The sequence below is a fragment of the Acipenser ruthenus genome, chromosome 24 (genome assembly GCF_902713425.1).
Source record: "Acipenser ruthenus chromosome 24, fAciRut3.2 maternal haplotype, whole genome shotgun sequence".
Lineage (NCBI taxonomy): Eukaryota > Metazoa > Chordata > Actinopteri > Acipenseriformes > Acipenseridae > Acipenser > Acipenser ruthenus.
In genome coordinates this window covers 28297145-28323816 of record NC_081212.1, presented here as the reverse complement: position 1 = coordinate 28323816, position 26672 = coordinate 28297145, and the positions used below count along the sequence as shown (strand labels likewise).

General features: G+C 41.7%; 2 protein-coding genes across 4 annotated transcripts; both read right to left on the bottom strand.

The window, feature by feature from the left end:
- Positions 1–887: 887 nt before the first annotated feature.
- Positions 888–13150, bottom strand: LOC117429391 (ras and EF-hand domain-containing protein-like). 2 transcript variants are annotated; one of them, XM_034048817.3, is made up of 17 exons: positions 12548–13150; positions 9829–9978; positions 8591–8681; positions 7843–7938; positions 7147–7224; positions 6660–6775; positions 6314–6382; positions 5957–6038; positions 5660–5742; positions 5304–5529; positions 4835–4948; positions 4305–4449; positions 3830–3911; positions 3227–3341; positions 2581–2694; positions 2423–2499; positions 888–2123 (listed from the first exon to the last, which is right to left on the bottom strand). In XM_034048817.3, exons 1-17 carry the CDS (start codon positions 12871–12873, stop codon positions 2021–2023), a joined length of 2067 nt encoding a protein of 688 aa, XP_033904708.3. In that variant the 5' UTR covers positions 12874–13150; the 3' UTR covers positions 888–2020. The 2 variants fall into 2 exon arrangements, with proteins under 2 accessions (XP_033904708.3, XP_058855103.1); XM_058999120.1 differs by having other exon boundaries at positions 9829–9975.
- A 1686-nt stretch (positions 13151–14836) lies between these two features.
- LOC117429262 (endoplasmic reticulum aminopeptidase 1-like) lies at positions 14837–26319 on the bottom strand. Of its 2 annotated transcripts, none has more exons than XM_058999119.1 (18): positions 25586–26319; positions 24152–24774; positions 23596–23734; positions 23103–23237; positions 22550–22670; positions 21576–21730; positions 20809–20922; positions 20118–20252; positions 19872–20003; positions 19334–19488; positions 19012–19091; positions 18413–18596; positions 17885–18041; positions 17368–17552; positions 16770–16961; positions 16311–16451; positions 15863–15944; positions 14837–15457 (listed from the first exon to the last, which is right to left on the bottom strand). In XM_058999119.1, the coding sequence occupies exons 2-18, from the start codon at positions 24655–24657 to the stop codon at positions 15230–15232; spliced, it is 2841 nt and encodes a 946-aa protein (XP_058855102.1). In that variant the 5' UTR covers positions 24658–24774; positions 25586–26319; the 3' UTR covers positions 14837–15229. The 2 variants fall into 2 exon arrangements, with proteins under 2 accessions (XP_058855102.1, XP_034763529.2); XM_034907638.2 differs by having other exon boundaries at positions 14839–15457; positions 16770–16937; positions 25586–26317.
- Between the last annotated feature and the right edge of the window lie 353 nt (positions 26320–26672).

Below are 26672 nucleotides of genomic sequence, written 5' to 3'. Positions count from 1 at the left end.
GTCTTGCTACTAGTGTGTACAATTGTCATTTTGTAAATGGGACTTTTACATGGGATCAGGCTTCTCCTGGATGTTGTCTGCATCCTGAGATTATGCAAGCTGGCTGGGAAGTTTATCCTGGCTAGAAAGGCTGGTGGGTACTGAAATCACCCATGTGTTTAAACAAGTATCTGTCATTGTGGGAAACTTCCAGCAACCATAAGATGAAATGGGTCTTTAAAAGCCAACTCCTGTTCTTTCTTTGACTACTAAATGCAGTATAGATTTTAATCTGTGGGTCTTTGCAACCTATATGGGGCTCTGTCTGACTGCCCCCTTTTTAATTACATTAACTGCCTCTGCAATAAATTATGAATCCTAGGTACTTTACACTAAAGAACAGAACCTTTTGTTCTTGGTTGAATTCATAATTGGTAGTTTTTTCAGAAGATTTTCATACCACTTTTTGAAAGTAAGAAATAATGCAAACTAGACATGGGCTAATCTTGATTCTGTATGAATCGAGCAGTAGGATAGTGGTATTGTATGGTAGCCACAGATACTGAAAACTGTTTATATGCTTGGGTAGTTTAAAAGACTGCAAATGTAACTTTATTTTATTTTTGGGGGCAATGCAGCTTTTTAAGCGCACCCTATTATGTCAAACAAACATGCAGAGATTTCTGCAGAATGGGCCTTTGTCTCAGAATGTGAATAAGAGATCCAATAAGAAGGCAGTGTGGTCTAGTGGTTAAAGTGCAGGGCTTGTAACCAGAAAATCACCAGTTCAAATCCACCTCTGCCACTGACAGACTTACTGTGTGACCCTGAGCAAGTCATTTCACCTCCTTGTGCTCCATCCTGTGGATGAGATGTTAAATCAATGTCCTATTGTAAGTCACTCTGCATATAATGCACAGCCTACCTTTGTAAAGCACTTTGTGATGGTGGTCTGCTATGACAGGCGCTATATAAAAATAAAGATATTATATACATATCCATTACCTGGTAAGAAAATAAAGTTTTTACAATTGACAGAATATTAAATAACAAATTAAACCAATACCCAACATGAAACCGTAGGCTCTGTGGCCAGATCTGATAACCAAGAAACTTTTACAGAATATGTGTCATCACAACCGCATAAGCAGGATATCTACACTGAGCCGTGTGTGGGATACTAAATGGACAGGCCCATGTCTATTAATCAAAAACTAAAGTTTTGTAACAAACATATTTTTTATTTCCTATAAAACTAATAAATTCTAAACACCAACACAGCCATAAAAATCAGTTTTACATTTACATAATTTCAGCATTAAAACTTTATACATCCCTTCATTTTTTTTGTGCAAAATACATTATACCGGTTAAATATACACAAACCATTTACCTAAATGCAACAGTTTAAAAATACAGTGTTCTCCAAGGGGTGCTAAAGCTATTATGATGCATTGGTGACATCACTTGTGTTGTGCAAAAAAAAAAAAAAATCTAATCCACAAAAACACATATCCTGATGCATCTTGAACAGCTGGAAATGTGTTCAGTCAGCTATTCATGCTTATTGGAGACAACAGGAGGGTTTATATGAAGCAATAGCAAATGTTGTTCTTGTTTGGAATTGTTGAATTTTAAAATCCATCTTTTTAATGTCAGTAAAAGCATTAAAAGAAAAGATACTCATTTCCTAACACCCCCAGCCCTGTAAACGTGACAAACAATTCAATTACCTTAAATGTTTAATTCAGCAGCTGTCACTTACCAATATAGTGAACTTTAAAAACAGCATTCTCATTAACGTCAATTTACTCCTACACAGGAGGACAAACGTATGTATTTATTTAAAAATTTGTCCCATGTATTTGTTGGTGGTGTGGTTGCATGATAACATCAATAATTGTAGGGTGCAGCTGTGTTGATTGTACAGCCACCCAACCAAACTTGCCCGATTTCGCCCACACAGTTGATTTGCTGTATTTTGGATCCATGCACAAAATAATACTTTAGTGTGATCAGATGCCAGGTGAGACGGTGGTTGCTACATCCCACAGCAGTTTGTCAGTGCTTTCTTCCCATCCTGGACACTCAGTTTCATGACTGGCTCGGCAATCTGCTTGACATTAACAGTCTTTCTCACTTCCCTGAGTAAACGGAAGAAAACGATCATTTAAAAGGCTTACCTATAAAATGTGAATTACTGTTAAAAGTATCCCTGCAGCTCGTTTCAGAAAATATGAAGTGCTTCCCCACCCCATCTTCTATTTTCCTCTCCAAAAGGGCTGGTGTGGTGTTCTTTAAAATCCACTGAAGGCTTTACTGTTCTCTTAATGAACACTGGATAAGCAATCCTGGATTCCAGAGCCAGGCTTCAGACCCGATTATGATCATACTCCCACCCAATTACATTAAAATTTATATATACACACACACACACAATTACCTTGCAAGATGCAGGACAGCTTCCACAACATTGGTACCGTCTTTAGCACTTGTTTCACAGAAAAGGGAATTGTACGTCTGCAAATGAGAAATCAGGTATATTCACAACAGGCTTTTTCGTGACTGCTGTAAACGAGGGCTCTGGCGGGCGGCGCTTACCATAGCTAGCTTCTCCCCGTGTGCAGTGTTCACACAGCTGGACTCCGGCATCTCTGCTCTCAAGTCACACTTGTTTCCAATTAGAATTAGAGGAATGGGGTTATCTGTGGAATCCTAAAGAAAACAAAAAAAACACAACACTGATCCCTTGCAGTGTCATTAAAAAAGGGTAAGAGCTACTAATCGGAGCTTGTTGAGCTACAACAGCTGTGGGTAACACTTAACATTGCTGTGTATTTACATAGTAGTTACTTAGTGTGTACTTACACACAATTGCAATGTTTTTATGCATAGTTACAATGTGTACATCTTTTTGTACAATATATGAAAGTAAAAAGAGTTGGAGTTAGGGTTATATCATGCAAAAATATGTACACATTAAGTCCATTGCAACTATGCATAAATACACAATTACAATGTTAAGTACACATGTAATTTACAAAGCAACTACTATGTAACTACATAGTAATCAGAGACAATGTAAATTGTTACAATGTTTTGTCAAAAAAATACTGTGAGACCAACACCAGGGGGCACTCTGTTTGCCCATACTCATGCATCAATTGAGCTTTTAAAAGTCATCCCAAGCTGTACAGCGTGCCTACTCATGGAAGCACCGGAATACAAAAACGACCATCACTCATACCCGGATTTCATCAATCCACTCTCTGATATTCAGGTAGCTCCTCTCAGAGGTGATGTCGTACAGGAGTAGCACCCCGTGTGCCTTTCGGAAGTAGGACTTGGCAATGCTGCGGAACCTGGGAACAGAAGCAGATCAATACAGAGATGGAAATAAGACTGATTACCTAGCAGTTTGATCCATTCCTGGTTTACTAGGATTTCTACGCCTGAGCTTATTAGATACACTGTGGCTAATCAAGCTCGTAGTAAAACCTGGAATGGGTGGAAGTGCTGTGCAATGGGAGTCTTTATTTACATCCCTGTTAATATTATTTGTTTCACGTTTTTAAATCAAGATTTCTCACATGTATATTCAAATATCAATAATACAGAATAACATACAAGTGCAATTTGGATAGTGAATGCACAGCACATTACATTATATTGTGCACTCCCAGGGCCATAATCTGCTTAATATTAGAATCTGGTTATAAGGTTATTATCAGCTTTATTATCATCTACAATATAGGATGGGTTTTTGAAAAGAAAGCCCTTTTTGATACGACACCATTTATATAATGCACATTTAACTGTAATAGAAATGTTCATTTTTAAAACCTCTAACCTCTCTTGTCCTGCAGTGTCCCAGATCTGTAATGTTGTACGCTCTCCGTCAACCAACAACTTCTTCATTTGGAAATCGACTCCTAATGCAGACACAGGCACAATGCAGACACAGACCCACATTAAAACTAGTCGAAATCCACCTTGTGTTTGTACCAAGAAGGAAAACTTCAGAACATGCATTACTGCCTGAGAGACGAGGCAGGTCTGTCTCAAAGACATGCATGGCAGCCCAGAGAACAGCATCTGCCCAGGAGAACTACTGTGCCAAACATATAGGGGCTATCAGTCGGATCAACTGAAAGAAGTGAACAATTGCCACACAGATCACATATACAAACAAGCAAGCAGCTCATCTCCAGCATTACTGCTAGCTGTTGATAACCTGAACATACAGGTACTGATGTAGTTCTAATATACTGGCACTGGGGCTACAACGCCTAGCAGTAGGTCTGCAGCACTTGAACTCTCCTTACCCAGTGTTGTGGGGATGTTTCCTCTGAATTCATTCATGCACAGTCGGAGCAGAAAGCTGGACTTCCCTGCTCCCGCGTCCCCTGCGAGGACCAGCCTGTACATTGGACCCAGCTCCTGGGAATCCTCTGTTCCTGTATCAGCCAGCTGTGAACAAAAACAGCTTGTATGTGGGATCTGTAATCACTGCAGAGCATGCCTGTGGGATTCCTGCGCTCAGCTCCTGTAAACTAGACTCGACTGATCGGAGATAAAGAGATGTGGTTGAACCCGGTCTCTCCCCATTCCTTATCTTGGTACTTTGCCCTATACACAGCCTCCCAGTCCAACTCTCACCGTTCAACAACCCGCTCTCCCAGTCCCCAAGGCTAAGCACCAGGCAAACCTTGTTCAAAGTCCCCAGCTCCAAACAGCCCCCTGCTGCCTCCAGTCCCATAGCACTATCAGCATGCCCCTCAGTGCTCAGCTCCTACCCCTTCCCCAATCCACAGCTCCAGCCTGGCCACACAGGTGTGCAGGTCCATCTCTGTACCTTTGGGCTGAATGCTGGAAGGCGTCTCCTAATCGAAGACCCAACAGAACTGCGGCGACTCGGAGCCAAAGATGATTCCACATCGAGCGTCCTCTCGGACTTCAATTCAGACATCTGGAAATAAGAGCAGAGAGGAAAAACATTCTTAAATGTTTATCAAAATGTTTTACATACCTAGTCCTACAGTACATGGAGAATGATGGCACAGTGGAGAGCAGGCAGTCCTCTGTCATTTTTATTTAGGGTGAAAAAGGTCACAGCATACTGCACCTGTAACTAGGAAACTTGACCTCACTCCACACTGTGGTGTATTCTGCCAGTTCTCTTCAAGGAAAAACTGCAAATGTCGCTGCTGAGCAAAAGCTTTTCCAAGAAATCCCAGCTTTAGTGATGCTAACAATAACATGACTGGAATGCCATAGTACCCCCCTTGCACGTGGATGTGAAGCAGCTGTTTTAATGAGGCTACCTCAATATCTGAGGGCACACAGGAGTAGCTGTAGTGCACGGTCCCCTCCGAGTAGTTGCTGTGATCGCTGTCGTACTCATTGCTGGAGTCCTGGCCGTCAATGGCATCGTGAGAGTCGGAGACTCCACTGTCCAGGTAGTTGTCAGCCCAGCTGGCAACCTGAGAGTATTTTGCAGGTGTGGGTCCATACGTATCCAACGCCATACTGTTGTCTTCACCAGCAAAGCTTAAAACAAACACACACAAAGGTAATACATTTACTAATGAACTTCCATCATGAAGTGCCATTAACTATGCAAATAAATGATTAAAAAAAATAAATAGTTCAATACAAATGCCCCTGTACTCACTCTTACCTGCTATAGCTAATGACATGCGGCCCATTTTGTTCATTGGGCTTCACTCTGGTTATTGGAATTCGACCCCTGGGTGAGAGGTGCTAAAGAAATTAAAAAGATAAAAATCAATCAAGCACAAGATCACTCACACACACACAAAGATGAGGGTCACCACACACATAAACAATTTCAGTAACCGCTGGATTAAAACACAGAAGAATGAGATTGTGAACAGTCCGAGTGAATAGAGAATTCTTTAACTACAGGCACTCACAGGACAGCATCACATGATAAGGATCAAGCACGGGGACTCACCCTTTTCTTTCCAGACCCAACGTTTGTGCCGAGAGCCGATCTCAACCCATCGTTGCTGTCGTACAGCATTTTGTTTACACCCCTATGAAAAAGAGGGGCACGTTTTACATTCCAAGATTAAATCTAAAATGACTACAAGAAGAAGATCTCTAATTTTAGTAAGGAAATATTTTATGTTATTACGTCACAAATCTGTGCAGCAAAAGTTTACAATGTTTTTCTCCCTGAGTTCACCATAATCGTCACTATAAACTACAGATCAAGGAAAACGAGTTGACCAACAAACCACTCATGATCATTTGTGTACATTATATATATATATATATATATATATATATATATATATATAAAACTTACTGCAGTATTTCAATCTGATTGGAATAAGACTGGCGTTCTTCTGCCATCTTGGTCAATGCTTCTTTCTCTCTATGCAAGCAAAAAGCAAAGTGATTTTAGTGCAATACAATGTGCAAGACAAAACATTTCTATTCTGCAAGTGCTCTACAATGCCAGGCATTGTACTGTAATGATACAAACTATTTATTACAGAAATCAGTTCTTTAAATCACCATATTGAAGTCAATAAATGTAATGCTATGCCTGTGGCAGATCTGGCGTATAGGTGTGACTTATTTATTGGTAAGCCCCCCCCCCCCCCCCACCATTACATTCAATTCCATGCAATACCTGTGTTGTATCTCACCTCTCATGTTGTAATTTTTGGTCTGTAAAATCATTTTTAAGTTGATCCAGCTCTACTTGAAGAAGTGAAACACTTGTCTTGGCTTTTTCTAGACATTTTCTTAAATGGTCCTTTTCCTGAAAGAAACAAGCAAACCAACAGACGAGATGTTTACTGCTCTCCAGTGTCAGATTATCCCAGCAGGTGACCTTGGAAGTGACCTCCTGTGGTTATGTGGTACACTCCTTATTAAAGTTCCCCACACTAAACACACAGCAAAGTATAATAAAGCAGAGTGAAAGCATGGTAAAGCATAGGTAGGCACTGTAAAGAATAACAAGGTATGGTAAAGCATGGCAAACCAGGGTAAACTATGGTAAATGCATAGCATAACCAACGATAAAAACCTTCTATAAGCTACAGTAGTAGTAGCTTATAGAAGTTTTATAAGCTATTCTAATATTCCGTTAACACTGTCTTAGGATAGGGTTATCATTCAATAACATACCTGTGTCAGCTCACTGATTGTATCTTTAAGTTTAGAAACATCTTCTTTGGCGATTAAGTGCAGCAGATGCTCTTCTTGCTGTTAAAAAAACAAGTGTATTTAATAACTACAGTACTTAAAATAAATACATTAAAAAATCTTGTTCTTTACAGTTGCTAAGACAGCCGCTCTATAGATTCACTTTCTGTGCAGCAGGTATTAGGACCCTATATCTGCGACACAGGAAGTGAGTGCAAGCCTCAAGTGGGGCCCTAATACCCGCTGCACAGGAAGTGAATCTATAATATGGTGGCTGGCAGAGTGAAAATAGTCTGAAAACTTAGAAGCAGCTAGAGAAAAACAAAGGGACTTCCAGAAATGCGTTAGACTAATGAGAAGTGTGTTATGTTTTTTTTTTTTATTCTTATTTATTGCAACCTAAAATGCAGACAGACTTTACCTCGAACAACCTGGTCAAGAGACACAACTGAGATCAGTCCCCAGTGGCCAATAATATATTCCATCAAACCACCCAATACCCAGAGCAGAGACTTCTCTTCTACACAGGAATGTTAAAAACCACAGTGACATTTAACAAGACAGACATCTTTTTCTACTCCATTTACTCTGCTTCTATTCAGAAGCAAGCAAACACAAGCCAGCAAATCTCCTTTAAAAATAAGACTGAGAAGCCCATTGTAATCCTTCCTCTCCTACCGCTTTGAGCCTGTCAGCAGTTGCCTGCAGATCGGAGACCTCGTTCTCATGTCTCCTCTGAAGGCCTGCGATTGCTGCTTCCAGTTTCTGGTGCTCCTGAAAAGGGTGAAACCAAAGCAGCAGGTTTTTGTTTACAGAGCCCTCATAGGGAAGCCTTTGTTTCAAAGAGGCCAGCAAGACAGTCCTCTGGAAATAGAACACTCTACATGCCATAGGAATGCAAGCGCACACACCTCACACATTTACCAACACTGTTTAGAACTAAACTTACAAAAGCAAGTTGTAATACAATACTGGAGTATCCTCAAGAAGTTAGAAAGTGTCCATCTCAACTTTCATTCCTACTCCTTTTTCACATCATTTTTTAAATATACCAGTAATTTATTAAGAATAAAAATACTTATTTGAATATTGTGCCCTAGTAACAACACACAGATGTTGCAAAGTTTAATCCTATTTTTTTAGCCGCAGAAAAATCATCCTCTTTATAAAACTAGCAACAACAAAAAAAAAACTTAGTTGCAGGTATTAATAGTGTTTCATTTATACTTGGGTGGCTATTACTTTATGAATAAAAAATGCATGTACTTAAATCAACAATGTAATGCATTCAAAAAGTTATTTTCTATATACAGAAACTCCTCCTGTTTGCTCACAGCACTGTATCACTGAGCTCAGCATGCTGCACTGTACATGTCCTAGGTCTGATGCATGCCTTTTTATTTCAAGCATTATAGTGTGGTCTCACCTCCTCTCTTACTCTCTTCTCCAGGTTGGAGAGTTGTTGCTGTATGTCTTCCTCCAGTTCAGCCAGCTGTCTCGCAGTCATCTCCTCTGTCCTGAATAAGAGTCAAGACCATCAGCTGCCCTGCTGGCAATAATCCTCAAGCAGTGTGAATCCAGTTCACTGTGTAGTAGTTAGCGATGTCCAACACAGCTCCTGAAAACCTGTACTTGCAGCAACACCACCTTTCAGTCCCTGCGACATTCAACTGATTTCTGCTTTTAAAATTATTCACAGCGGCTTTTCATTATTCTGCCTTGAAGATCCTAATCCCTCTCTCAACACCACCTTACTGCCCTTTCAGCCCCAGAGGTTTCAGAAGTGACACTGATTTAATGTACGTTCATGCAAGCACTTGCCTGACAGGTCCCATTCCACCCACTGCCTGGATTCTCTAATAAAACCAGCTGAACAGCTAAACTCCCCTCCCACTGTTACCTTGACAGCTTTTATTCTAAAATTTATGGATCATACATTCACCTAAACTGTTACTGATTTTGCAATATTACCCTTCTTTATTATTATTAATCCTATCATTTCCTTTTACAGACGTTTAACCTTACTTTACAATCAGGCTTGCCTAAGGAAATGAGAAACCTGGTTGACTGAATAGAGTAGAGCAGTCTGCTTACAAGGCCTCTGCGTGACAAATAGGAATGGGTGTGAAAGCCACAGCGTGACCCACACAGGTGGAATGTGAGACTTGTCACTATCTAGGTAAGGGCGAGGCATACGAGCCTCCGGAGCACAATTTGATTTGATTTTAAAACCAGATTAATGTGAACAGGATTTGCGTTCCTATCAGCTGCAGGATACCGGGGGTGGATGCTGTCTACAGGGGTAATTCTGAGCAGCCAGCATGGCACAGATATGGTTCATACTGAGCTTTCCAGACTTGCTGAATGAATGATCCATGATGGGGATACCTCAAAAAGCAATTGCGCTCATTCAACTGGTTATTTGTTTAAACGCTTATACATGTATTATTGCACTTTGACTTCCTTCTACCAAAAACTACTGGATGTCTAGCCTTCTCTTCTATATCAGGACAGTCGTATTGTAATTCGTGGCAAACCAGGGTCAACTATGGGAAATGCATAGTGTAACAATGGGGAAAACCATTGTAAAGTTGCCAAAAATAATGTGCAGAAATACTGTGTAAACTTTCATACTGTCACACAGCACTGCCAGCGCTTTCCTACCTTCTCAGAGTGGACTCCAGTTTGTCAGTCTCCAGACAGTGGACCCTGCTGTCTCTGATCAGGCCCTCGATGAGCGACTCATACTGGAGCACAGCGTCCTCCGAGAAGGCATGGATCTGCTGGTACAGCTCTGCCAACTGGTCTCGGCTGCTTTCAAGAGAACAACAATACAGTAACACATGCATCCCTGCCACGGCCTGACACAGATCCACAGTGCACAGAACAGGAGAGAATGAGGCTGGAAATGGACATCTTATTGAACACTGGAAAGACCTAGATGTCATTAAGTAAGCAAATTAGGTGTTCTCAATGAAAGTGTGACATACAGAGACACTATTAAGAGCCTTTTCACTTATGAACCATTGGCTGTAGAAACATCCAAATCGAATACAATATACAGAGATTCTGGGTTCTTGTGAAAGCCAGCCAACACATAATAGTTTGCTTTCGGAACCATGGCGGAACTTTTTGCAAGTAACTGAATTATGTTGTTTATTGTTTTGAGAAAAAAAGTGTCAAAATGCTTGCTTATTTCTAGAGAAAGAAACAAACAAACACGTTTTCGTGGCACTGTCCAAAGCCTTCCACGTTAAAGTTTCTCCGCTACTTTGCAGCTGTGCTGAGCTTCAGTGATCGGTGTAGCTACGGGGACGCACCTCCACGAGCGAGTCGTTCGTACAGTACAGAACCGCCCTCGGGTTCCAATGGCAACAGGAAGCAAAATGTCCACACTGGCTTCAATTTCCTTTCATGCGGAAACTTTACACCCTGTAATACTAAACCTGTTATTAGATTACATTTACATTAGCTGCAACAACAGATTTGGTTTTAACATAAATGGCCATTTTTTAATCAACAAAATGTGTTTATAAACTAGCAAAGCTTAACTTCCGCGGTAAATAACGAGGCCTGCGAACACGAAACATTATTTTACAATGTTTTGTTGTTACCTGGTAAGTTTACTGAGGTCCACATGCCTTTTTGACTTGCTGAACAAAGGTGTAATTGATAACTGTAAAAAAAAAAAAAAACCTGCAACATGTTAGCTACCCCTTTCCCTCACGCGCGAACCTTCTCTCGTGTGTATGTGAAGGAGCGCGGGTGGGTCATGCAAATAGTCCAGACTCAATGAGAAACTAGCATCATCGATGGTTGATGAGGACTAAAAAAAAAACAATAAAAAAAAAAGTAAACATATTGCTGGCGCTTTATGAGGTACACCAAATTTGCACCCCTGATCGTTTTGCGCGCACGTAACGAGCACAAATCTCACTGCAGTCCTGTTGAGCGTGGGGCCTTTGCCGGCCGCCTTGCTCGCATTGTGTTAAGGCTGGCCTAGTAACAATCGTATCACAAGTATCATTTCAAACATGTACATATTGTATTAAATGTCTGACTTTTTTTGACACGCCATATTTCAATGCAATAACATCTATCGCGTTTACATTATTCAATGCCTTACCGGTGCCCGTATGTTTTTTCACCCGAGTTGTGTGTTTTTATATAGCAGATTACGAGTCCGATCAAATGAACAGAATATATCGCACAGATGTCAATGTAGTAGCAATATCGACTATATACTGTTTTAAACTGTCATGTCCACTCGTCCTCCCGTGCAGAAATATTTAAGCTTTTTTGCAGTTCTAGAATGGAATTGGATATCCGAAAAGCAACAGGTAGAATCAGTCAATCAGGGGGCTGGAGCCGAGCCAATCGCTTCGCAAATAGGACGGGGTGTTCCCTATGCATTGCAGCTGTGGGGAGATAAGTCCAGTTTTATCAGCACCTGTGATAACATTAGGGGTTTGGACGCGCTGGGCTCCAGATCCGGTATTCATTCTTTGTATTATTATTATTATTATTTTATTTTTTTGCGGGTTTAAAATATGCATGCTATGACTGTAATGCCATACGAATCAATTTTGGAAATCATTTGAAGATTGAGTTTTAGGTGCAAAAAAACAAGCAAACAAAAAAAAACTCAACACTAATATGGGGAATATATATATATATATATATATATATATATATATATATATATATATATATATATATATATATATATGCATTGTACTACAAATGTATAGTGAGTAGAATTAAATATATTTTCAAGAATATTCTCTAGCCTGTCCCAACTGCCAGCAATACTGCCCTCACATCCTCATACACCTGCTTCAAACATCACACAGCACAGAGCAGCACCGGTATTATTAATCCAGGACAGGCGCGGGTATAGACCAGCAGGATGCACACATGCAAATGTGTCAGCCAGGCTCCTCGTCTTCTCTTCCCTTTCATTCAACATCTCCACCGCGGTATGAAACCGGTCGGTCAGGAGTGGCAAGTCTGCCGGTGGAGGTGCAAGAGAAGAGCGTGGAGCCTTGCTGGAATATTTGGGATTCCTGTGAATTTAGGAGGACTTCCCGTTTTCACAGGGGTGTCAGCTGAGTGTCACTGAATCTGGTGTAAAATGACGCATTCCCTTGTGCGTGTAAGACTTTCATTTGTACTATTTAATAAAAACATAACACTGGTGTCTCTAATTACTGTGTATTTAATACATGTGTACATGCACATCATTACAATGCTATCATGTATCTTTACAATCTACAGTACTTCATGTGTAACGTTTAGAGTTCGGGTTAGGGAACAGTGAGGGTTAGGGATAGAGTAACAGCGTGTGAAATGTTTACACAACAGAATTGGTACCGTGATCTACCTGTTTAGATAGTGAACTTTATCTCCGAGTCTCTCTTCGAATTCCTCCCAAGCGATTCTGTGTGAATGCGAAGCCCCGTCGAAAGAAGCCAGATCCAAAGTTTCCGAAACTTCGTGGAACCGGGTCGAAAAATCAGTGTAGTCGATGCACCCGTCCCGGTCCATGTCGAACTTGTTAAAGAGAAGAGCCACCTGCGAGGTCTGGACGCTCAGCTCTCGGCAAACCGTCGCAAAATCTTCATACTCGATCCGTCCAGATTTATTCAGATCGCACGCAGAGAACAGTCTCCTGAGGTCGGGTTTGGGGTTAGATGCTTGTGATTCCATACACGTAGAGTCTGTTCATTAAAATACAGAGCTCGGGTTCAGCGCAGTGTCAGAGGGTACTGTAGACCGCAACACTGGCGCACGGTGTCATGCGAATAACAAAACAAAACAAAACAAAAGAATAATCACGTTCTACTTCTTCTTGAAATGTGCTGTGAAGTATATAATCGTCGTGGTCTGAATGCCCTCTTGTTTTGACTGCTGTATTCCAGGTAAGTTACTGAACTCGCTTATCGGTCCCGGGGAGTGTTTCCTAATGAGCTAAGTTGTGGGCGCATTCGTGCTTTACTGACGTCATAGCTTCTGACAAGGCGCACTGAGAAGTGTGGGTTTCGGCTAAGGCGTTGTGTTAAGCAGACTTTCGTGCTGATATGGGGTTCTTTTTTGTGAAATAACTTTCTATATTAATTTTAATAACATTGTCATTTAAGCTGTTAAGAAATTTAAGCTAAAACCGAAACTAAATAAAACAGACCCAGCTACCAAAATGAAGCCTACCGATCGATAACTATTCAGTCTTCTTGAAGCTGACATTAATATTTATTTATTTATTTATGTTGTCCATTAAAAAGACACCTGTTACGTTGCTCAATCAATAATAACACGTGTTGCTTCCTTGTTACTACAGCCTTCCTTGTTTTCTTGTTAGAACAGTTTACGTTTTTCTTCTTACAATCTTGTGTAATGCAAATATGACAATTACTCTCACTTAGTGTCAGCAGGAATGACGAGGAGGTAGGGAAGGAATAGAGCAGATACTTCTTACTACCATATTCATTTTCAGAAACAAAAAGACACGTGATACTGGAAGAAACCGAGGCAGCCATTACAACATTGCTTCGTTCATCACGCAACAAACAACGCTACGGAAAGTACCGCAGTGTTGAGGTGTGTCTGTATTTCTACCCATGGTAAATTTTAAATGCATGGGAGTACAGCGCGAATTGCAAATCATTTGACAGTATCGCTGGGAGAACCGGAAACTCCCCCTTCAGCACACACTCCACCCTCCCTGTATCCATGGTTACGTACACTCATTTTTGGAGCTCGTGCCTATTCGCTTAACACAGTAGTCCTACAGTACTTGCTCAGCTGGTTTCACTGTCGCTGTAAACCGTTACACTAAGAGCTCAGTTTTTTTAATTACTCCCCAACCCACAGTTAGCATCATCACTGCTTCCCTTATCATTGCTGAGCTCAGCTTTTCATTTCTCATACATTTTATTTCCCTCTCCTCCATGTTGGGGTGCTTCTGTTGCAGTCTCCCATGCTTACCTTGCTAGGCAGAGACAACCCCTTGCAAGTTAGAGCTGTACTTTACACATGATGTGCCACCCTGCTCTACCGAAGCACAGGACAGACTGTACTCCCCGGCTACACTCGTAGCAGATGCTTCTCGCCTTTGCAGTCAGTTTTGCTGCAGATCAGAAAGCAACAGCAGGAGACACAATCTAGGCTCTCCAGATCAGCTGTGTTCCTTAGATGCCATTACCAGGGTTATCCTAGATACCAAACAGCAGAGACTGAGGCTGTCTCCAGAGATCCTGATGCTCGCAGTTCAAAGAATGCAATTTATCTGGGAATGAGAACAGCAGGGTGCATGTGCTCCGCAGACGTGCCCAGCTGTGACCGCGGTGTCCAGGAGAAATGAGGCTGGCCCTTTGTTATTTAGAGAGAATCTGACTGCCGGGTGCGGTATTATCACACACAGGATTTCACTAAGCAGTCTGCGTTTTCGCATTGGATCTCAATGTGTTTCAATCGCTGTGTCTGGCGGTACAGCACAGTCCAGTCATCGGTGGCATTGTGGTACTGTATTCAATTTCTAAAATATCTGCACAATGACAATAACAAAATACCTTGATGTGAAAAGATGATTTTTGTGTGTGCAAGGGTTTTTTTTTTGAGGTTGATCAAACATTTACAGGTGAAACTTGGACAGATGCATACAACAAACTGGCCAAAATAATAATCTGTTTTGGTTCCCAGGTGCGTGAAGGGACACTGATTGATCCTGTTGTTTCTGCACTGTCCTGTGCACCTGGCCCTGCAGCACAGAGGTACTGTACACCTGCAGTGCCTGTGTACAAAAGGTGGTCTGCACTGTGATAAGCTTGTCTTTCCAAAGCGCCCTTCAGCAAACAAGACTTTTCCCTGGCCTGGCGCATTCCAAATGAACAGGGTTCTTTTCACAATCTTACTCAATCACTGGGGAAATATGTACTCCACCTAGCATTAGTGTACTTAATAAGGACACAGGTTAGCCTGGAATGAGGGTCTGTGTTTTACAAGGTACATTTAAGATTTAAAAAAAAAAAAAATCCAGTTGCAAAAAAATCACAAAACACACATTTCATCAAGACTTTCGTGTTTTAACATAAAGTGCCCTGCCTCTTTTTAGTGCTAATGCTGGTCTGCAGTGCCTATTTGTTGTATATGTTTCAGTGTACTCCTTGCGTAGCCAAGACTTGATCTGTTTTTTATTCTTCTTCAGCCACAAGATATTGACTTTGATCATTTCCAGGGACTGCCTGACAAAGGCGAGGTTTCTGAGGTTCTTCCGAGAGCGAAAGAATTTCTTAACCTACAACAGAAACAAACAACAGACCAACACAGAGATGTACTTTAGGAAGAATACTGAACACAACTGCATTGAACACAACAGGCCCTATTCACAAAACTGTTTTGATGAAATAAATAAAAGTCTTGTACGCATGAAACTGTTTTAGAATGGTAAATAACAACCTTTATTTAATTTAGAAAATAGACTTTGAAATACAAATTCTTTAAATAAGTTTAGATTTGTAAACAGCGACCTATAGTACCGATACAGTTTTTAAACTGGGCTGAAATACGTGGAGGTTTTCATCCTCAATAAATTAGAACTGTCTTGTCCTCTTTCATACTTGGATTCCTGGTCATTTAAGCCACACACCAGACCAGGCTGGTTTCAGGCAGTATGACTCCCACACATGTTCCTGCTACTTACTTCCTCATACTTCTTTCTGGTGGTGTACTTCGAGGTTATTGAAACAACGATACGGGACAGATAGCTTGAACCTAAAGAAAACCTGCAAGAAACGAAGCGAATAAAGCTGTGTTAACAACAGCGCTGCATTCAAACAGACAGCAGGACTTCCTTTTGTGGCAGTCTTACTATACTTTTTTAAAACAGCCGGGCACTTTCAACTTCAACAATCAAACAATGAATTTAAAGTTCTGAAAAAAAAAATTCTACAATCTCGAACAACTCCAGCAGCTGTATCTATGATACAATGGACTGGAGGATAGCTAGGGTGTATTTTATTATTGCTTGGTGCAACTGGAAGCTGCTTGCAATGCAAGGTATCACACTTCTACAAGACATTGCCCTCATCAGCATGTTATAGACCCGCACATCTACACAGTCTCCACACGACACACAATGCTGTACTTGCTTTTTGACGAGCTTGCTCCAGTGTCGCTGTACAAACATCCACACTAGCTGGTTACTCTTTGGAGAGCGAGCCAGTTGTCTGACGATGGTGCCAAAATCCTGAGTCTTGATGACCTGGTTCTGCAACGCTGCATTCAGTAACCTGAATACATGGAGAGGCTTAATACAGCAGCAAGGTTAGAAATGAAACTGGGCATGTAACTTTGCAAGCAGGAATCCGGTTAATACGTTAGTGTGTGCATTCAAACCTGTCAGAGGTCCATTTTTGTGTTTTCATTTAGTCACATTTTACTGCACCCCTCCCTTGTAAAATGGTGCAGACCTGTTGTGGGCACACACATGGCACAGTGAGAGGGCCTGGAATCGGGAGATTTGATCGGGCTGGATGAACTGAGCTGTGTATAATACAGTCAGGAATGCAGCAGGAAAGAAAGCAATAGTAAATGTTTAAGCCACTTGCCACTTCTTCTTTCTTGTGCTCCTGGTTCGGGACAAGGCTGCCAGGATCTGTACTTTATCGGTGCTGGAAGTGCTTTCGATGTACTTGTGCAGTAAAAACGTCCATTCCCTGTCTCCACCCTTCTTTATCCCTACCTGGAATACCATTCCTCGGAGAGTCCTGGGCAACCTGTTGCAACAGCCCAAAAGAAGACTGTAATCATGTGGGGCTGTTTTATATAAAGCAAAGAAACAAGCACTTCATAGTTAATATATAGAACTTGAGAATGCAACTGTATAAATCACATAAAAAAAAAACATATTGTGAACATCACCGTGCATTTTATCCACAAGATGGCAGTACAGAGTTAGGAAAGATGTTTTACTAATCTAGTATAGAAGTGCAAAAGTGCCACCGTATGTATGTATGTATTTATCATTAAATTGGCAACATATATGTATAACGAAGTATAATTATATAACCACTATCACCACCCATGCTCTGATGTAATATTGAAGGGGCTGCAGATGTATTTCTTTTTTTAATGCAGTTACTGAATGAATGATTCACTCCCGGCTCGGTTGTGTGGGAGATGTGGGAGAGTCTTGGCTTTACTCACTGGGTTTTCCCATCAGCTTCCATCCAGTGGTGGAAGAGTCTCTCTGCGTGCTGTGCTGCAGGCAGTCTCCTGTACCCCTTGGCGATGGAGAGGACGAGGGTGCGCAGGTTCTGTTGAGGCAGGGTGCCACTGTCATCCCAGCGCTGAGCCTGCATCAGTCCCCCCAGCAAACTCAGGATGTGTTTCTGACAAATCACAACACAAAGACAATACAGCTCTTCAAGAAACAGCTGCTTTGCAGGTTTTAAAAGACTGGGGGCAAATTTGACTTTATAGTCACAGTGAGCAATGCAAATTGAAACTGGATAGTAAATAAATAAACGCATATTTAAAATGATCATTTAATAATTGATCAATGAATCCAGTCACCTATACCTACGCATGTTGTGAAGTTATTTCTCTAAGGGTAGCCTGATGAAGGTACAGGCAGGTATTAAACAATAAGGTTTACAGTAAAGAAAACACTTCATCTGGCCCAATGAAAGGCACATGAATTGAGAGCCGGAATGTACAGTACCTTTAACAGCTGCATAACACAGCGTTCTCTGCTGAAAGCGAATTTACTGAGCATGCGGGTCATGTGAGCAACAAACATTCTTATGGGGAGGTATTCCTTCTCCTTCCCCAGGGACAGGCTGAGAGAGAAGGCCTCGCTGTACTTCAGGGTCCCCTGGCTGTGAAACACAGGATTTATTATTCATGAGTCAAATCAGATTGATGGGCACTCCCAGAACTTGGAAGATACTACGACTAAGTGATAACCATTTGAACTGGACTCGATGATAACAGCCACTAAATCATCCTGCCCGTCATTCATTTGTACTGTTGTATACTTGAGCAGTTTGTTTTAACCCATTTGGTATTGCTTACTCCACAGTGAAGCACTTTTAGCCATGCACAGTTTCTCAGTAGTTTTATTGCACAACCCTTGATTGTGCTTATTTGGGAATGTTTGCACAACTGAAACGTGTCTTAAGTGCAACCTGTCCAGTTGAGTTTATCAGGGGCAGTCCCAGCAGTCCTTAAAGTACTGCCTCTGCTCTACCTGGCCAGGTGGAATGTGTCGTCAATGAGGCTGGCCCTGTCACTCCTGCTGAACGCGCTGTGCTGTTCTCTCAGCTGGTGGCTGATGACACGCAGCGTTGGGAGATCATAGGACACTCTGTAGAAGCCAGTGGAGTTCACATTAGCTTTGATCCAGGCAACGTCATGCGGGAGATCAATGGATTCTGCAAGAATAGATTCCAGAGGCGTATTCACAGTGTAGCTGCACAATACTTTACAGCTGACATGGTCTCTACTGGTGCATGGCCTTGATCTATTACAGAGGGGCTAGGACCCTGGTTTTAAATACGAACAGGAGCATAAGGGGAATGAGAGGCAGGGGTTTTAAGGAAGGATCCGTTAAAAGGAAGATGTTTTGAGTTTAATGTGTAACATTTCAAGAAAGATGGATTTGGGTATTCTAGTATTCGTATACATGGTAATGTGCTAAGATAACCCAGCATGTAAGAGGTGATATGTCAGTAAGGTTGGAAATGGGGTTTATAAAAAAAAGTAGCATTTATCGAATATGACACAGTAAAACTTAAAGACCATGGAAAAACTGCTGCAGGCTATTGCTATGAACACATTAGGGATCACCTTCTTTGCTCTTCATTAGATGGCTGATGACGGCAGTTGAATTGCTTGTATAAAACGTGAAAGGAATCTGCCAGAGGAAGCTGAGAAAAAAAATGTAATTAAAAATCCAATACATTCTATCAAGAAGGCAATCAACACAAATTCATTTTCATGTTATTTCATGTTATCTCTTGCACCTCTAGAGTAAATGGATAAGACCATGCAGAATAAAATCATCCGTCCTATCCATTCACCAAACACTGCAACCCGTACTGAAACCACGCTGCTTGCCTTACAGCGTGTGCATGCACTCCCGCCCATTAGAGACTTTATACCACTATACCCTGTGTCGCTCTGTGGGTAGAGAGTGAAAATGCTCTGGGAAAGTTTGAGTTTCCTTCCTTGTAGTGTTACAGACACCAGCGGGTACCCTTTCTGCATCGTCCAGGTGTCCATGATAGCTTTCACATTCACACTCTCGCCAGCCTCCACAGCACTCTGCAGCATTAAAACAACACAGCTTCCTTAACTCTGCAGACAGACTACCACAGGATAGATACCTCATCCATTTCAAGAGAAATGAATGTGCTTACTCTAGATATAAATATCACTATATTCCATTAGTACACTGGTGTGTTGTTTTGAGTGGAGTTGTCTTTCCTATACTATGAGAGCAGTCATTTAAACAGAAATATCTTTCCTAGACCTCTATACAAGTCAGCAGAGTCGCTATAGTGTCTGGTGTTTTAAGCTGTGGTCAGTGTTCCACAATCATGTTCAATTCTATACTAAAATAGTATTAATTGGTTATCTGATTATGATTGGCTTTCCCCCATAGTTTAGCCTCCTGCTTTTGTCTGCTTTTTACAAAACTAAAGTACCTTGGTAAGTGCTTGCCACAGGTGGTCCTGGTGGGCATTGCCGTAGCTGTGTTCTTTCAAATAGGCTCTGATTCCACCGGTAAATATGGGCTCTGTCAGGAGGTTGTGCAGCATTCGCAGGATACTGGCACCCTGAAAGACAGCAAGCCCAATCCAAGAGGATTCAGCCAAGGCAGTCTGGATGAAGAGAGCAGCGCTGTGGGAACAGCTTCCCTGCTGTACCCTTCACTGTGAACTTCCTCTTACCTTGCAGTAGGAGACCACGTCAAACATCTCTCTGATCTGCGCTGAGCTCCTGACAGGCAAAGAGATGGGGTGAGAGGTCCTGAAGGAGTCCTTCTCCAGAGCTCGGTAGAAAGTGGTGATGAGAAGCTGATCTTCCTGGAAAGAAGCACAATGACGGTATATGCAGTAAATCTCACTTACTGCCTCACCCTGGGTTACAATTCCTTTGCAGTTCTAAGTTGTTTCTGATTTTGCAGTCATTAACCCTAATCTAACCCAGTTCTTTAAAAAAATGTATTGCTTTTATTGGTGTGGATAAGGAAACGGTTATTTTTTACCTTATTGGTAGGTGGATTATTAAACGTCTTCTATATCTTTTAATTCACATGGAGCAATTTAAATATTTGAATAGTTTGCTCTTGTCAAACACAGTGGAACCTCTCTCTCTATGATGACCTCCAATGAGACTATGATGGTTTCAGTGTAGTCATGATCTAGTTCACTGTACTGTGGAACCTCTCTCTCTATGATGACCTCCAATGAGACTATGATGGTTTCAGTGTAGTCATGATCTAGTTCACTGTACTGTGGAACCTCTCTCTCTATGATGACCTCCAATGAGACTATGATGGTTTCAGTGTAGTCATGATCTAGTTCACTGTACTGTGGCACTCATTGCCAGGTCTCTCTCAGGCTCTTGTTTCTTACTCACCGCACACAAGCTGGGCTCTAAGTGATTAGTGGCAACGAACTCCATGTAGGTGGCAAAGCCCTCGTTTAACCAGAGGTCATTCCACCATTCCATGGTGACCAGGTTTCCAAACCACTAGGGAACAAAGAATTCATCATATAACATGATCCCAGCCCTTCTATATCAACCAAGAGTACATCATATAACATGATGTTATATGATGTACAGGATGTACAGGGCAGCAGTGTGGCGTAGTGGTTAGGGCTCTGGACTCTTGACTGGAGGGTCGTGGGTTCAATCCCTGGTGGGGGACACTGCTGCTGTACCCTTGAGCAAGGTAGATTGCGCCAGTAAAAACCCAACTGTATAAATGGGTAATTGTATGTAAAAAAATAATGTGATATCTTGTAACAATTGTAAGTCGCCTTGGGTAAGGGCATCTGCTAAGAAATAAGTAATAATAATGATCCCAGCCCTTCCATAACAACATGCCTCATTTCAGCTACCCCACCACCCCTGGGGTGCATGTTGCATATATCTTCTGAATGAACCATATTGCTTGCATTGTCTTTATACACAGTGCTGCATGCATCATTTAAATGCACACGACTTTATAAATCCACTAGATGACATCATCTTTTTTAAATGCACCCTGTTTCATTAATCTATTTTTTTTTTTTAAATACACTGTGTTCATGCCTATTTGTTAGTGCGAATGTTGCATGCATCCTTCTGAATGACCCACGTGAGACAGTATTCAAACGATAGGTTAAGTAAAACTGCTTTGCCTGGTGAGCCAGCTCATGAGCGATGACCTCGGTGACCCACAGCTTGTTGCGCAGTGTCGATATTTTGGGGTCGTACAGCAGGGAGGTCTCGCGGAAGGTAATCAGGCCCCAGTTCTCCATGGCACCTGTCTCGAAATCAGGGATAGCTACCAGGTCTGCGCAGAGAAAATCAGCGATTCAGATCAAAGTGCTGCTTCATAGCATCCTACTGTGAGCTGTTACAGAACACCTACAGAATCCCGTCCTTACGGGAACGAGAATCTTCACTAGGTGCAAAACAGTGTAAACCTCTCCAGCACAAACTAGCAATGATAACAAGGGAATTTACTGCATGTCATTACCACTGTGGTCAGCAGGTGGAGCTGTTGTTCAAAAAACTAAAAACAACAGGTCCTTATATGAAAGACCTAAACCAGGGGTGTCAAACCCCAGTCCTCGAGGGGGGGGCGCAGGGTCTTCTGGTTTTCATTCCAACTTCAGCTCTCAATTAACTTAATCAATCTAATTATTTGTTGAATTGGACATATTTAATATTATTTATGATTCAAGGTACACTCGCTTTTAAACATTTAGAGGCTGGGAGAGAAGTGTTAAATGTGTCCACTTCATCAAATCATTAGACCAGTGAAGTAAGTGAGAGCTCGGGTGGAATGAAAGCCAGAAGACACTGCGGCTCTCCAGGATTTTGACACCCCTGGTCTACACAGTGGCAGGTCTTAATAATCATGTGGCGTCAGATCATTAAAATAGACCCACTGCATTGCGAGAGGCTCCACAATGCAATCGGGCAGCTTTTTTGTTATGGTTAATGCACTTATCAATGCGATAATCAACAGCGTTGAAGGCGTTAACTGAATCGTTTGTCGACCTGAAAAGGTTTATTATAAACTTGACCTTGCAATGATATTCCAGGATGGCAGATGTAGAAGTGTGCAGATAAATGAAAGGAATGCACAGGGCATGCTTTCCGGTACCTATTTTCGGAAGGGGGTATGGAATCTGGAAATACTCTTCGAAGAACTGTAATATTTTCACACCGGCATGGAGAGCATACTGTGTCTGGACCATTTGTTCACTTGGAGCAAACACTGAAACCTGTGGGAAACAAATTGGAAATAAAAGATACTAATTAGCCTTTACTCGATACAATAAAAAGCACTGACTACAATAAAACACCGTAGCATTTGCATGACATCGTAAAGCAGATCACCCCCAAGTCCTGGCCTTGCTTGGGTTTGCTTTGTAATCATTTCGTTGCTGCTGGCTGTTGTGAGGGTTCTTTGATTGCACTGGCATGCAGGGTTCACCAACGCTTCTGGTTTAATGAGTGTTTCTTTGTCAGGGGGTAGCTCTAAGACAGACGGTTGTTAGTTCAAGGATTCCTGTCTATGTCTTGAAAGACTGTGTGACTGTGTTTCATTATTCATGCCTCGTATTATACCGATGAGTATACCGTGCAGTGCAATACTAGTTTGTACTGTCTTTGGCTTGCAAGGTCATCCCTGCCGTCACTGTGTGATCTGTTACCTTGGTGCCTCTTTTAGATGCAGTGCTTTTGGAAGCAAAGTCACTGACAACGAAAGCTACCAGGTAGCTGCTCATCTTCACACTGTGCAGGAAGTGATCCTCCAGCAGCCCGTCTGCCCTGGGCACGGTGGTCCTCTAGGGGTGAGAGGGATATACTTATGGTGTAAGTCAGATAATGAAACAAAGAGAGAGCACTTTACTGTCTTTTATTTTTGAAAATGTGCAGTAATTATTAGTTTTTTTTAAAAATTGATAAAAAAAATTGTGTATACAAAATAATATTCCTTTTTTTTCAATAGGATCGTGTTTTGCTGAAACTTAGGTATTATAACAATGTGAAGATATTCACATACCCCTGGCCTGACAGAATGTAACAGGATTCTGGTTTGCATTTGTTGTCCTTTTTAGCCCACATAGACCCACTTACCAGTTATGTGCGAATTCAGTAACAGCACATTAGCAGTGGCAACACGGTGAGTTCACAGCTGCGTACCTTTGGCATGTTTGAGATGGCATAGTGCTGCTGATCCCGAATGATCGTGATAGAAAACACCGCCTTCATGCTGGGCTCGTCGAAACAGGGGAACGCTTTCCGAGCAGACGTGGCTTCAAAGTGAGTCGCGGCTAGCATTCTAACATATCACAGGAGAAAGAAAAACATAAAAACAGTTCTATTGCATTGAGAGCCATGAGGAGGATTTTACAGGAATGCACTGAAGCATTCTTTTAGAATCGCCACATTAAGGTCGCTTGTGATGCATTTGCATGCACGTGTTTAGTACAATGGCTTATAGTTTCTTTCTTCTAGTATGTCACTATCTGGAGTGAACCGCCACACAATGAAACCTACATTGAAGCTAATCTGTATAAATGCAATGTACATCATTTAACGTGTATGTGCTTACATGTAAAATGCATACTCAAGTGGCAAGGGTATGTAGTACATAAACGTGACCACAAGATGGCATTAGAACGTCATGGACCAAGCCTCTTGCTCTGATGTTAAATATACAGTAGCAGGGTGTGTGTGTGTGTGTGTGTGTGTGTACCTTGTTGTCCCGTTTCTTGTCCTGTAGAAGGTTTTGTAAAACCCAGAGAAGCTGCTGGAGAGGGCCGCTGTGTAGCTGACAAAGAGCTCGTACTTCCTCCCTGCCTGCAAGGTGGAGCTGGAGGTGAACGCCACCTGTTCGTTCTGCACAGACTCCTGCAAGCGAAGCGAGAGCTGCTTCTGGTTGTGGTGTTCTGGTAACGGCAGCAGAAGAGCCTCCCTCACCTGCAGGTTCTTGCTGTTCAGCACCACGTGGTCCGTGTCCTTCAAGACGGCCAGCAGGATCTTCACTCTCCCCGTGAAGGTCCTATTCTGGAAGTCTGGATGGATGGTAATGTAGTAATGTTCAGGGATGATGGAGTCTGGGAGCCGGTAGCTGCTCCACGGAAATACCTCTCCAGGTGTGGCAGAGTGGTTGGCACTGGTGTTAATGTACCGCGCTTCCTCAAAGGTTTTGGAAAAGCTGGCCAACATCAGCACAAGAAAAAAGCGATTGTTTGCAGGCATGGTTGTGTTAATGACGTTGGTGGAGTGGTAATGACGTTATGATTGTTATGACTAGGTCTGTTAGTCTTTGATGGGGCTTCTCCAGATGGTCTCCTTATTCTAGGGTAAACCCCATTGCTGAAATATAAAAATGTAGCGATTGTTGTTCAACAGAACGCCAGCAATGCAGCGAATCCCATTGCTTCAGTCCCTGTGATCAGCTGTTAACAGATCTGCACACATTTACATCATCTGCATTTAGCCATCTGTTCGGGTAGCTTGTTATATTTATAGCATTGTAATACTGAATTATGTAATACATAAATGCTTCATTCGACATGAATTAATAAGAAAATCCAACCCTTTTTCAAACCCTGTCCATGATACATGTGTCATTAATGCATGCTTCCTTCATTTGAATTGAAACGTTATAACTTAGTACCGTGGTGGTTATTCTATAATTACATGGTTATAAATGGAACTAATAATATAGCGTTTCCTGCCATAGAATTGTTGTGCATTAGTTTGGATTATTCAGCTCAGCTGCTTCTGTCTCGGATGTCACTGAAGGAGATCTCATTTTACAAAACACATTGGAAATCCAGTACATCGATACAACAAAGGGCTTATTAAAATCAAAACAGCTTTTAGACTACTGATTTTATTTTTAATTAATCACAATATCATCCAACATCATTCATTTTATCATCAGACAGTTCTTAAAATCTTAAAAACAAAACAAGGATTTTTCTTTTTAGCTGCCTGTTAATTATATACCTGTAAATAAGTACAGTAGTACTTTATATTGAGAATTGCAATCTCATCTCGTTATCATGGAAACCCTGGCAGGCAAGAATTCTGCAGGACTTCTATAGCACAGTTCACTAATTTAGGATGCTTTCCAGAACCAAGTATAAGTGATTAGAAAAAGACAAGAAAAAGTCATCACCTGTTCTACTGGTGTAGTTAGTCTGCTGTCCTGTAGATTCACCTCAGAGATGCTCACTGGCTGAAGTCAGTGCTGTTCTTTGAGGAGGAACGACCTGGTTTACAGACTCCAGAGCTTCTCTTATCTCTCCATTTGCATGAGTTACAGTAGATGTCAGAAGGCATTTAACATACAAATGAAAAACGAGATGACCTTTAGGATCCTGTCCGATTACGAAAAGCATCTCGTCTGGGTTGGTGAACAGACCTGACTCCAAAATAACATCTATTGGTTTTAACTGTTGCATGTTTCTGTCGTCTCGTTTACAATTATAATGTCTGAACTTTAAACGCTGAAGCATTAAATCATTAAAACTTCCATAAACAGGTTGACAGCTTAACATTGAAAAGGACAGCTTGACAGAAAGTATATATTATGGAGTAGTAGTATTATTCTTATTTCTAAAGTGGTGCAGTAAAGATTACTGTAAGAAACTACTTAGAAGTAAGTAGAAGCCCTTTAAAAATGCTGTTTAGGTTTGAAACATATTGGGGTTTTATTGCAATGAAGAAAAAAAGGGGAGATAACATCTCTATACTGCAGTAAGAGCAGAGGGAGGGAGGAAGCTTGTGTGACACACACACACACACACACGCACGCACGCGCACACACACACACGCACACACACGCACGCGCACACACACACACACGCACACAAACACACACACACACAGACACAGACACACACACACACACACACGCACGCACGCGCACACACACACACGCGCACGGACACACACACACACACACACAAACACACACACACACGCACACAAACGCACAAACACACACAAACACACACACACACACACATAAACACACACACACACACACACAAACACACACACACACACACACACAAACACACACACACACACACAAACACACACACACACCCACTGACGCAGACTTCCTCGGAAGGCTTGACCAGTTATTTTATGGGAATTTCGTAAAGACAGCATGCTTTCTTTTATTTCAGTTTCAGGCTAATGATTAATTTGCATTGCAAATATTAAGCTGTTCCCTTTCAGAATGACTTCCTCCAGGC

Bases quoted from the DNA above. Each gene is read 5' to 3' on its own strand.
- LOC117429391 (XM_034048817.3), bottom strand. From the start codon at position 12,873: ATGGAATCACAAGCATCTAACCCCAAACCCGACCTCAGGAGACTGTTC. The intron at 5,530-5,659 runs GTAAGAGTGAGT...GTTTGTTTTAAG, and splicing joins CATGTCATTAGCTATAGCAG to CTTTGCTGGTGAAGACAACA. The intron at 2,500-2,580 runs GTAAGCGCCGCC...TCTCATTTGCAG, and splicing joins ACGGGGAGAAGCTAGCTATG to ACGTACAATTCCCTTTTCTG.
- LOC117429262 (XM_058999119.1), bottom strand. From the start codon at position 24,657: ATGCCTGCAAACAATCGCTTTTTTCTTGTGCTGATGTTGGCCAGCTTT. The intron at 21,731-22,549 runs GTACCGGAAAGC...TTCTCTGCGCAG, and splicing joins ATACCCCCTTCCGAAAATAG to ACCTGGTAGCTATCCCTGAT. The intron at 17,553-17,884 runs GTACTGTACATT...GTGATTTGTCAG, and splicing joins GTGTTATGCAGCTGTTAAAG to AAACACATCCTGAGTTTGCT.